Source organism: Prinia subflava, chromosome 5 (genome assembly GCF_021018805.1).
Source record: "Prinia subflava isolate CZ2003 ecotype Zambia chromosome 5, Cam_Psub_1.2, whole genome shotgun sequence".
NCBI classification, from domain to species: domain Eukaryota; kingdom Metazoa; phylum Chordata; class Aves; order Passeriformes; family Cisticolidae; genus Prinia; species Prinia subflava.
Window position 1 is genome coordinate 49,806,145 of NC_086251.1, and position 12,655 is coordinate 49,818,799.

The window sequence follows — 12,655 nt, forward strand, 5'->3', positions numbered from 1 at the left end:
GTAGACAGCGAGTATAAGGCACAGAGCTCTCCCTGTTTGCATCAAAAGAGGGTTTTAAAAAATATAACTTCATTCTTTCGTGCATTTTTCTAGAGCCTAATGACCCTAAGAAATCACTATTTGATCAGTATGTTCACAGCTAAGTATAAGTTCACCTCATTCAAGAGATCTACATCCTCTGAGCTACAAAGAATAGTAAAGAATAAGTTTATAGAACTCTGATTTCTTATTTAAATAGCATATAGTGACAACACTACTATTTAGCAGAGAAGTATGGAGGTATGCTAATGACCACAAGAAAATTTCAAACCTCCATAATGTGCTTTAATCACCAGCTGGAGATCAAAAGCCACCATGTGATTTTATACAGCATGGGCAGCTTCCAGAACTGCCTTACATGGAAAGAGATCAATGGTAAAATTGGTAGATACAGCAAAGCTTTGCAATAAAAGCGTTTTATGTATCTTGTTCAAAGTATTCAAGTGCCTTTTAGATCACTGATTGAAACATAGACATTATAAAGTGGAACCTTTTAGTACCAAAATAAATTTGCAGAGTAAAATTCCATTACAGGAAAAAGCATTGCACTGCAACAGGACAGATAATAATTCTTTCACATGTAATGGGATATATGAAATGTTTGATGATAAACAGAAGTTCTTTGCATCATTACAGTTGGATCTTATGCACTGCTGTTTGTGTGCATGGGAGTGAATCTACAGTGTAGGATATACAGTGCCCCCAGATAAAATGCATTTCTACCTATAAATATCACTCTAACTGGGATGGGGGGAGACACTTCACAGTCAACACAATTCAGTCATTTAAACAGAGAAAAACGGCCCATGCATATGAATTTGGACCTTGACCAAAGAAAACATAGAAATGCTTTAGAAACTCATGAAAGTCCTTTAATTTGGATTAATTTAATGCACTTCAAACAAGCTCTAGTCTTAGAAGCTTCAACTTATTTAAAATTATTTCCTTTAACAGCTTCAAATCATGTGTCTGTTAGCATCACAAAACTGCCAGAAAAGAAGTGAAACTTATAACGGATCTCACTGTGTAGTTTGTCCTCCACAGTGTTTTCATCAATTCTTCTAATACTTCATGTCCTTTCTGTGGAATTACTGGGTACCCCATAGAGACTGGATCTCTTATACCCCATATTCCATCCTTCTCTTTAACAAATTAACTACTTGGGGAATGAATACAGGTGACATTTTAAAAGAGCTGCAAGATTTGAAAGATTTTTCCTGCCTCAGCATCTTAATTTTGAATTTTAAATACTTTGAAAAGTACATTTAATAATATCTTTTAAATTCATAATATAGAATTAAAAGTCAAGTAAATCAGGTCTTAATTTGAGATTTTTTACTAATTCCCTTTATTACTTCAATCTAAACAAACTTTACTCAGTGTCTCTGTGTCTGATTCTTCATTTGTAATAAGGGGTAAATATTTATTTGCTGAAGTGATTATTTGTTAAGTTCTTTAGGAAGCTGACCCTAACAAAAACCAATATTGTACCTTTCTTTGGTGAGGAAAGCTTATCTTATGGAGAACTTTTTAGACAGATGTGTGGTAACTGCACTGAGTAAATAAATAGTCTCATCAAAAGGATTAAGTATTCAAAGTAGTAGTTTCTTATTCACTGCATTCTGAAGGAATTAATAAACCAAAATTTAAATTCCTTCCCAAAAATACAAAAACTAGTCGAACTTGTAAAGACAACTGGAAAGGTTGGCAAAACCAGTTTTGTTCCTATCTACCATTTAACAGCACCCAGACACAATTGAATGTTGTACTGGTCTCCTAAAACACACACAAGCTCTTAGGTTACCAGGTAGATCACTATAAATTCTCTTCAAATGTATATTAATGGACAAACAAGACAACTCTGGAGTTCCATACTGATATTCTCGAAAATAGTGATTACTCTTTTAAAGTTTAATAAAAGCACATTAGATGAAAAAAGCCACAGCCTTAATTTAATTTATATAACCACTTTCCTCTGAGGAAAATAGTGTGAAGAGTGAATGGGAGGACAAAAAAGCAAGTTTACAGTAAACACATTTTTCCCTTAGTGTCAGTATATTGCCACTGCAGGATTACAAGTGGATATGATGGGAAGTATAATTCCTTGTACACAGAGTAGGTGCATGGTGGGTGCATGGTAACAAAAGCTTTTTAACTGAATCAAAACTTTCTTCGTGAAAAGTGATCCCACTGTTCCTTTCCAGACTCTTTATGGAGTCTGACAACAAGGTTTTTAACAAAATCTTTTGTGTTCTAACCATTCATGAGGTCTGCAATTTGAACAAAATACCATGATTTTTTGGTACAGTAACCTTAATCTCTACTCCCATCTGTAGTCTTCAACCCACAGTTAGGACAGCTGAGTGTAGTGCATGTATACTCTTTTATTGAGTATCTATGGTGGCACAGTCTCCCCATCTATTTTGGAATTGTCTGCTAATTTTTTGTTTTGTTTTGTTTTTTGTTTTTTTTTTTTGTTTTTTGTTTTTTGTTTTTAATGCATTGTGTGTAGTATGACATGGTGTTTAGCTATGTATATGCATTTTTCTTCTCATTTTGCAAAGAAAAAGATTGCAGAAAGAGAACATACTGGAATTATAAGACATTTAATTCTGTCATTTTTGGAAGAACGGAAATGTGAAGAATATAATTTACTTTAGAACTTGAGTAGTACATTCTATTACATTCAAATGTGATTCATATGTAGAAGTGGAATATATATTAAATTTCTCTTTTAATTTTCTCTATCTGCATCTTAAAACAGTTTAATGATCCCAGAAATTCAATACTAAAGAGGATGGCACTGCAAGTGATGTGCTATCATGTCTGGTAGCGTTCTTCACTTAGTTCAAACAAAATTTTGGTCGTTCCTAAGACCAGTAACGCCATAGAACATTTAGGACAGTTCAGATTCTTGAACATCTCTAGTAGTACCTAGTATGTCAAAAATACATTTCTATTATTCTTAATGTAGCCTGGTCAAGGAAATCTGTGTAAGTACTGTCATGATGAACATACTACAGAGTGATAGTTCTTTGTTTGAAGCTATTTAGTACTGCTAAAACTGCAGCATGTGAAGATGGTGGCCATGAAATCATAATGCCTTTTTAAGGGTTTGAAACACTGTAAATTAACAAAATAAAATCATTGTCCTTTTATTTTCCTGCCTCATGCTCTAAATTCCCTGTTTTGCCATGTCTTTCATCTTCTGCACCTCTCTCACTTTACAGCTTGGCAGAATCAGGTGCGGATTTGTGGACATTTGTACCTGACAATGAAAGGAGGAGGAATCACTGTCCCCCGAGGTGTTTATGTTAAAGTGTTATAGTGCCCTGGTCTAGTTCACCTGGTGGTGGTCGGTCACTGGCTGGATTCTATGATCTTTTCTAACCTAACTGATTCTGTGGTATCAGCTTGACAAAGGCCTTTCCAAAGTTTCTACAGCATAAGAAACCAAGGCTTCCTGTAACTCTCAAAATTTTCCACTGAAAACAGCTGTAAAGCACTAGAACAGGCTGCCCAGGGCAGTGGTGGAGTCACCACCCCTGGGAATGTCGCACAAACGTGTGGATTTGGTACTAGAGCAAGGTTCTGCGGTGAACATGAGTCCTAAAGCACTTCTCCAACCCAATCGACCCCACGACTGTAAGACACCTCAGCGCTTGGCCCATCTCGGGCCGCGGTGCCTGCTGGGAAGTGTAGTCCGTGTAGGACCCTCCTGCGGCCACTTTCTCCGGCAATGGACTACATTTCCCAGCAGGCATCGCGACCAGGGCGGGACGGAGGCGGCGGGCCGCGCTGGGCGGACCAATGGGCGCGGGCGATGCTGGGAGGTGGCGCCGGGGCGGGCGGGCCGCCTGTGGCCGCGGGCAGTGCGGGAATTTCGGACCGGGAGGAAGGAGCGGCGCCGGGCCCACTCGCGCAGGAGGTACTTGGAGCCAGCGGCTGCCTCCGGGGTGCAGTTGTTTCGGGTTTTTCTTAGGAGGAGAGTTTTGGGGCACTCTTTCGCATCCGCTTCGCCGTGCCGAGCGTCCCCGGCTCTTCTGGCGGATGGCGGGCGGTTTCCCCTCTTCCCTCGCGGAGGAGGCCGGTGATACCGCCAGGGCCGGCCCGAGCCTTGTTCCTTCCCAAGAGTAGGGAAGGCGCCTTCCCTTCCCTCTCCCGGCCCAACCTGTGGCGCCGGAGGCATCTCCCTGGGCCGGCAGGGAGGGAGAGAGCGGGGGCAGGTGGGGCAGAGCTCCCTCAGTTTCACCCTTGATGTCTGGGGCCCCTGCCCGGGCTCGGCCTAAGTTGATTTCCTTCCTTTTTTTTTTTTTTTTTTTTTTTTTTTTTTTTTTTTTTTCCTTTCTTTTCCCTGAGTATAAGCTATGCTCTGGGCCACTTTAGAGGTTCGTCACCTTTGGAATTGTCTCAATGTAGCATCACCTTGGTTGGGAGGCGTTCCTGAGTTTTGCTTTAAAGTAAACTTTTAAAAAAATTATTATTTTTTTTATACAGGCCTAGAAATCACAAAAACCTGCGATTTTAGGATTAGGAAAGGCCTGGTGTGTAAGAATTGGGCTAATGGTTTCTGTCATTCCTTGTTTTTCTTCACTTGTTTCTTGCTGTTTGACTTCCTTGTTTAAGACTTCAGCTGTTGCAGTCGGAGTGAACTCTGTTGTTCACTTTGGTTTTCAATTTGTGCTTTAAGAACTATAGGCGTTTATTAATTTATAGGGAATCCATGGACCCTTTGTATGGCTAAGAACAATTCAAAAGCTGTTGTGAATCTTCCTGTAACTGTTACTGTGACTTGTTGTGCCTTCATCATATGTGCCTATCTGAATAAGCTGTCCACTAAATTCTTGGGGATAATTCCCAAGTGAGGTAGGATTCCTGCTGAACTTCAGAGGTGAGGATTTTTATACAGTGTGCTAAATTATCAAAAAGCCTCTAAGTGTCTCACTCACAGGTATTTGCAGTTGGTAAAGAGATGAGGTCGTGGTTTGGTACCTTACAATGCTCACTGTTTTTTATTGCAATAACTGAACGATGATTAAGATTTTCAGGAGAACCTTAAATAACCTTAAAAGAAACTTTAAAAAGGTCATGCATTCTTGAGAAAGCAATTTAAAATTAATAACACAGTAATTCTTCTTGTAAATGGCTGTTTCCTACCTCTGAACAAGCTGCATTCTGAAATACTAAGTCATTGGTTTGTTGAGCAAAAAAAGGAAAAGGTCATTTCCTTGGTGCACTATGGTGCTGTTGTGATTACATATTTCTCAGTAATTTTGGTTCACCAATGGCATTTATTCATTTTGTCTAAAAAGATTTTTTTTTAAATTTCTTGGGAGAGAACCTTTTCTTCCTTAAGTGCCATTAACTGTCTGGTATCTTAATCAGGAACTCAGATTAGAGAGATTTTCATACACCATGATCAACCAGTCACAGAATGTCCAGTTTATGTAAGAAAGTCTTAGTTCACCATCTACCTCACTTGGTGTGACAGGTCACTGACACATCAGTTATTGTTTGTGTGGTCCCACCCATGAAGCAGCCCTGCAGTTTTCAGCAGTCTTTATGTGACTCTTTCAGGAGTCATGTTCTTTCTTCCTCACTCCTTGAGCAAAAGTTTAGTTTTGTTTTCTCCTTGTCTTTTTTTTTTTTTTTTTTTTTTGCTTTGACTAATGAACAGTTTTAATTATATATAGATTTCAGGTCTTGCTGGAACTACCTGCTCATCTAGGAGCACAGGTCAGCAGCATGCCTTCTCTGGGCTGACAATGAAAATATGTCCTACTAAGATAAGCAACTGTAAAAATTACAATTTCCAGAGAAGAAAAGAGGAAGATCAGGAAGCAACCAGTTTGACTTGACACACAACAGAAATTCCTTCAAAATAAATTTGTTTTGTATTCATTTCAGAGTTTTGTTGATAATGAATGGCAACAAGAATTGAGAAGTGGCTATTCATATTTATTCTAAGAGTTCAAGTATCGCTTAAGTAGCAACCATAGCAGACAACATTTGTAAATAACACCACTGATATGCAGACAATTTTGCATCAACAGTGCTATCTCAAGTACAGTGTATTCTGTTTCTTCTAAGATGTTTTATTAGGTAAAAGCTTTTGTAGTACTGAAAGGGTTTTGGAGAGAGTTTAGACAAATAGACTTCTGTTATTCATACTTCTTCATAGGAAAATCTTTGTTTTGAGCACGTTGTAGTGACATAAAATGCTGCTGTTTACAATCATGCGCCTTGAAAATTGTTCTTGTCAAGCACCTTAGCTAAGTAGGGTCAGGTCTGACACTTGAATGATAGTACAGTACTTGACATCCATGGCACTCTTTCCAAGGACTTTAGCATGATTGCAGGAACTAATGAATTAAACTTCACAATACCTGTGGGTAGAAAATATTTCCTTTTGTTGATGGGAAGAAGTATTGAGAGTCAAGTTTAAGGTGTTTTTTTTTTTTTTTTTTTTTGGAGGGTTGGTGGTGGAGAATTTTTAAAGGTGATTTTAGGGAGAAGTAGATGGCTTTATTCCAGTTGTGCAATGACAGCTCTATGTCATATTTGTTGGTACATAAGTTTCCTGACAAACCCCTTGTGTTTACTGTATTTTGAGTTGAAAAGCACATAGAATGATATAATTTGCACTAAATTTTAATTGTCTTTTTAATTTTTTTTTATCGTGGGTTTTTTCCTGGTTCTACCTTTTCATGTAGAAAATTTCTGCTGTATCCAGGTGTTTTTGGTTTCAGTCAATATAAGATACTTGCATGGATTTACCCAAATAAATGTGAAAGCATGTGCAGTCATTGCTTAAATATTTCCTTGGGTAACAGCTTTTTAGCAAGAGAGTGAGTGCTTAGTTTTGTGCATGCTGCCCATTGCAAGCGATCAGTGTTTGGCACCTATGGCCTGCTGATAGTTTGACCAACTTGTAAGTAGGCACAGTGCCATGTTAACAGATGGGTATGAATACAGACAGCCAAGAAACCATGTATGTGTATCTAGTGTATTTGTTAAGGGCAGGGTTCCCAGCTGGGGACGTTCAAACTTATGTCCATTTTGAATTTTTGCTTTTATGTATAAAGGGAAGTTGTCATTAACAATTTTTTTTTAAATAAATACCTTCAGGCATGCAATAATTGACCACGTTAAACAAAATAAGCGGGGGTGTGGAAGAAGAGGGAAGCACCAGCTCTTCCTTTGATACTCTTAAGGAGCTATTTTAAGTAAATTTAATTCCTTTTTAAGCGAGGCTGCTATCAAGAGCCTCACTGTGAATGTCAAAGATGTGGAGTGTATCTATAGGTTTGTTTCACAGGCTTGCTAGCCTTATTCTAAGAGAGGCTACAAGTTTTTATGGCAACAATCTGTCCAGCATTCAAGCACCTGAGTGCATCTGTCCAAGTCTTGCCCAAATTATTTATAATGACTCAGAGATCAAGGGGGTGCAGTCCTTCAAGCCCTCTGTATGATTCTTATATTGACAATAAGTTGTTTCTTGGCTTGAGGACAAGTGTGCTCATTTTGGATACGTTTTGGTATCCTTTGGATGTCAGTGTGTGTGATCTTGTCCCACATCTGAATCACTGGGCAGTGCTACTGATTTTTGCACTTTCTTGCCTTATCTGAGTGAGCTTTGGGGCTCCAGACTTCTGGTTTATTTCATTAGCAGTTCTAATAATTTCAGTCTGCCCTTTGTTTTAATCCATTTCCTGACTTAGATGCCCTGTGAAGCTTCTTAAAGATCTGCAGTGATCTTTCTGGCCTGCTCTTGTAAGTGATATCAACACGTAGCCTTTTCTACCTCTGACACTTTGACACCATTGCTTTCTCATGGGGATGGTCTTATCTGAGCTGGCAGGAATTGTCTTTGGTGCTTGAAAGTCTCATTTTTCTCCTGTAGAAAATCTGGAGGAAAGATCTTCCTCAAAGACAGTAAGCTATGTATCACCTTGAAGATTTAAAAAAAAAAGGAAGACAAAGGGATGTAGAGAGGAGCTTGTGGAAGACACTGTGGATAATGATGTGGGTAAAGCTAGTCTTAAAATTTATGTGTAAGATGTGTCTTGATAATAGGGAAGAATGTTACTGTATAGAAAGGGAAATATGGAAAAGTAATGCAGAATTAAAACATCTTGTTTTGTGATGAGGAAGCTTGTGCAATATAGGTATTGATAAATACAAATATCTTCCTGTGTTGTGAGTGTTGTGAGTATTTCATAAAAGTTTTGTCGAAGTTACTCATTTAGATATAAGTAATATATTCAGCAGGTATTCAGATGTGGTTCCATGACACAAAGATAGTTCTCAAATTAACAAGGACCCTAAAAAAGAACTTTGTCCTGGAATGATGCACCTTCTTTTCTGTATTTATGCATGTATTGACTGACAGGTGTCTGCAGACTGCTTGCTGCCAGTCCATTAGTCTCTGACTAGGTTCTTCTAGATGGTCCATGTACAAAGGATGTAATATTTAATATCAAATTTACTTCTTTGAATATTTAATATCAAATTTACTTCTTTGAAGATAGTTGATGATATGTGAGATTTCTGATTTAGGAGAGTGATATAAAATACACTCAAAACAATATAATTGTAAGTTACACTTGGCAAAATACAGCAAGTGCAACGCCCAGTTCAGTCATGGTACTGATGTCATTCTCATTACTGGTCTCTGTAGTATGATCACTGTCACGGTACTGGTGTCCCCAGCCACTGGGAAAGAATGTCTGGATTGCAACCAGCCCAAGCCCATTGTTCTCTTCAAAGTTATTTTGCTAGTTATTCAGTTTTTGCATGCTTGTGTTGGACTCAGCCTCCTATTTACTGCCCCCAAGCTGGCCTGGCTAATTTGGGGAGACATTTACACCTCCATTTGATCCAGTAAGCAATTCTGAGCTCCACTCAATTGTCATTTAGCTGTTTTCCTAAAACAAAGGCCACCCACTGGCACCCTTTGTGTTGTGCTCATGTGAGTTCCTTTGCGTTATTGCCAGAGCTCCTTGGGCACATCACCATTCTCCATCTCCACGGAGTGGAGTGTTTTATCTGCTGTTGGGCCTTATTCTGTCTCATTCCACTTAGAGGGGTTTGGTCAATCACACCTATATACTTGAGCACTAGTGGACAGAACAACATTTTCAGGCAACTTGACAATTATTCTTGCCTTTAGTTAAGTAGAGAAGTGGTTTCTCTCTTCAGATGCTCGTTGGGTGACAGACATCGACTGAGGAAGAAAATTTGTTGCAGATACCCAGTCAGAAAAGTTTTGTAGGAGGGGGAGTGATTTTGGAACAATTGTTGCAGTTATGCAGTTTTCTATTTGGGAAATTAAAATAAATCCTAGAGGAACATTAGAAATGAAAGAGGAAAACTGATGCTAAATAACCGAGTTTGGCTTAGGATTATTGTATTGAGTAGCTAGACAAATAGGAAAAAGTTATTTTGCTATCCAGAAACTTCCCAAATTGTGTATTAATATTGCTTCCTGCTTCCAGCAAAATAATAAAATCCCACCAGTGAGAATGGTATATTTTAGAAAATAAATGTGACTTGTTTATATGACATTTATCTTCATAAGGTAGAGAGTAAGATCAGTTTTTTGTAAAACAATTTAGAAAACCTTTCATGTAAAGAGACCTAGTGCTCTGGGCTTCTCAGCACAGGAGGGACAGGCACCTGTTGGAGCCAGCCCAGAGGAGGAACACAAAGATGATTAGAGGGGTTGAACTCTTCTAGTATGAGAGGCTGAGAGAATTGGGATTATTCACCCACAGAAGTCTCCAGGAAGACATTTTTGCAGCCTTTCAGTAGTTGCAGGGGGCCTGTAAGAAAGATGAGGACAAACTTTTCAGCAGGGCTTGTTGTGATTGGACAAGGGGTAATTGTTTTCAGCTGAAATAGGGTACGTTTAGAATAGACAGAAGTTAGAAATTTTTACAATGAGGCTGGTGAAACAATAGACCAGATTGTCCAGGGAGGTGGTGGATGCCCCATACCCAGAAACATTCAAGTTCAGGTTGGACGGAGCTCTGAGCAACTTCATCTGATGGAAGATGCCCCTGCTCATTGCAGAAGGACTAGATGACATTGAAAAGGTCCTTTGCAAATCACACCATTCTGTGATTCTGTTCTGCCAAAAGAAGCATATTCCAGTGTGCTGTTATGTTATTTCTGGAAATACTGCTTATCTGAAACCTGAGGTTCTAAGAAGGCAACAATAATATTTTCACACTTGGGATCTCAGAGTAGGTAGTTAGGTATTAGTTTTTGTGATGACCTACTCAATGCTGCCCTGTAAAAAATAACCAGACTTTCTTTTTTTTTGCTTGCAGTTATATAGGAGAAAAAATAATTAACTGTTTGACTTTTTTTTTTTTTTACAGCGAAGAGGGATTCCTCTTATTACTACTGAAGACTTGCAGTTTTTCAATACGCAAGTTTAACTCTAGGAAGACTAATGAGCTTTATTTCATAAGTTTACTTTTTTCTAAGTTTAGACCTATGATTGATTGAATAGGATAGATTCTGAGATTTTTTTTTAGCATGTATTATACAAGGTCTTGGAATAGGTTTCTCTTGTGAAGATCTTTGCTGTCAATTTTTTTTGTGGTGCCTGGAAAAATTAGTTGTTTCTCACTTTTAATTTGTGCCAATGAAACTGCTTACTGCATTTCTTTTCAAGTATCTTTGTACTAAAAAATTATGATTTAACCCCTTCTTTTTTCTGTTTGTAACAGATTTCTATGTAAAATAAGTTGGATAAATATGTGACCTATGTTTTTAAATTATTTTTACTTTCCTTCACTTTCTCTAGGGAAAATGCCAAATAAGAAAACAGCTGGAAAAAGAGCCCCTGCAAAAAGAAAACTTGCTGAAGTGTTTGGTCTGGGGGAGGTTCTAGCAGATACATCAAGAAAAGAATGGAAATTAGGTGTCCCTATAGGGCAGGGAGGCTTTGGACGCCTATACCTTGGTAAGTGTAGCTATCTTTGATAATTCTGTAAAATGGAGAGTAGATGTTTATCGCTATTCAAAACAATGAAAAGTTGACCCTAAGTTAAAAATATGAAGTATCTTTGCATGATCTTTTCTATTCTATTTCTAACCTTAGCTTGGGTCATGATGTTGAAAGAAAATTACAGAAATAGACAAATGGTCATTTTAAGCGCTAGTTTTATGATTTTCCAGTGGTAGTTCATTCTGTCTCAAAATCAAAATCTTTATTAAAAAATTTGAATTTTGGTCTGGCTGAAAGACTAAATTTTTCATGAGTGTCTTTATAATGATGAATTCTGAACTGAAATTGTCAGTGCATATTATCTGGGGGCTACTGGTCAGCCAGTACTTGGACTGGTTTTGAATTTGGTATTGCTTTTATTTTTTCATTGCCTTGTGAACTTTTGGCATGCTGTATACTTTTTTTTTTAATGTAACCAATGCAAAAAACCAAGTGTTGAACTTTGTTTGAAGTGTCAGTTCAGGTCTTGTTTTGCAATTCTGTGACAAGGAAAACTTAAAGTGAAATAGTGTTCCATACTTAGTATCTCTTTTACTTGGACAAATGAACAGATGAGAGAGGTCTTGAGACTTCTCTGCTTCATTGCCCCTAGTCATTTTTCAAACAATTCTGATGGGATGAAAGTTAATGTGATCATTACAATATAGTCTTCCTCATCTTGGGGAAAGGTTGTGCTGTATTCATACTGAGTTGGAAAACAGGAAAAAAATCTGTCCTGCTTTTAAAATGAACAGACTGCAGCATAAGTGGGTTAAGGAGAAAAACAGGACCAGTGGGTGGCTTTTTGCCAAAGAAGCTTTCGACTTCTTACTCAGCCTCACTCAATGAGCTACTAAATTTAGTGGGGTTCCAACTCACTCGAATTCCTGCTTTCTTCAAGCCAAAGCTTGCTCTCTGGTTCCCCATCGTTTGCACAAAGCTGTGACCCTGACTCTTCTCTACTTTGTACTTGCATCACTTGATGTTCTTCATGTCTGTATCTTCTGTCACAAATACCAACAACTTAGTAGCAACAGAAGGTCACTTTTGGATACGTGACATGGCAACATGGAATTTATTTTTCTTCTTGATGTCCACAAATGTGTATCTTTATAATAGTCTTAGAATGCAAAAGAAACACTATTGACTAGGAAAAAGTTACTGGATAAAAGAAAAAGAACTCCTTCCTTTAGTAAACTGCCTGTACTCCTCAAACGGAAGGGAGAATGCAAGAATGCAATATCTGGATACAGTAGCCTTCACTTACAGTATGATTCTCTTACCAAAGGCTAAGGTACTAGTCTGTTTGTGTCAGCACTTAGTTACTTTGTTGTATGTTTGTCCATCCTGCATAACGAGTGAGTTTATAGTGTGTGACAGTTTCCTCTCCTAATACTAATAAAAGCTTTCTTTTTAACAGCTGATGTTAATTCTTCAAAGTCGGTTGGCAGTGACGCCCCGTATGTTGCGAAAGTGGTAAGAGAGCATTTGAATCTTTACTTCCCAATTTGAAAATATTTGTTCTAGAATAGAAAGTGTAATTTAAAACATCATCTGAAAATAATGCAATTGCAAAGTGCTGTTTAAAATAATAGTGTGGGGATACGGGGGAATACT

The 12,655-nt window shown here is 38.1% G+C and overlaps 1 protein-coding gene across 2 annotated transcripts in view; it reads left to right on the forward strand.

The window, feature by feature from the left end:
• The first annotated feature begins 2,546 nt into the window (after nucleotides 1-2,546).
• The window catches only part of VRK1 (VRK serine/threonine kinase 1), a 36,275-nt gene continuing 26,166 nt past the window's right edge, over nucleotides 2,547-12,655 (forward strand). Inside the window, exons 1-3 of one of the 2 annotated variants that reach the window (XM_063399331.1) lie at nucleotides 2,547-3,995; nucleotides 10,856-11,014; nucleotides 12,459-12,514. In XM_063399331.1, the coding sequence (XP_063255401.1) occupies nucleotides 3,779-3,995; nucleotides 10,856-11,014; nucleotides 12,459-12,514 (432 nt within the window). In that variant the 5' untranslated portion in view covers nucleotides 2,547-3,778. The remainder of the gene's footprint in view (nucleotides 3,996-10,855; nucleotides 11,015-12,458; nucleotides 12,515-12,655) is intronic. The other variant, XM_063399332.1, reaches the window with a different exon arrangement.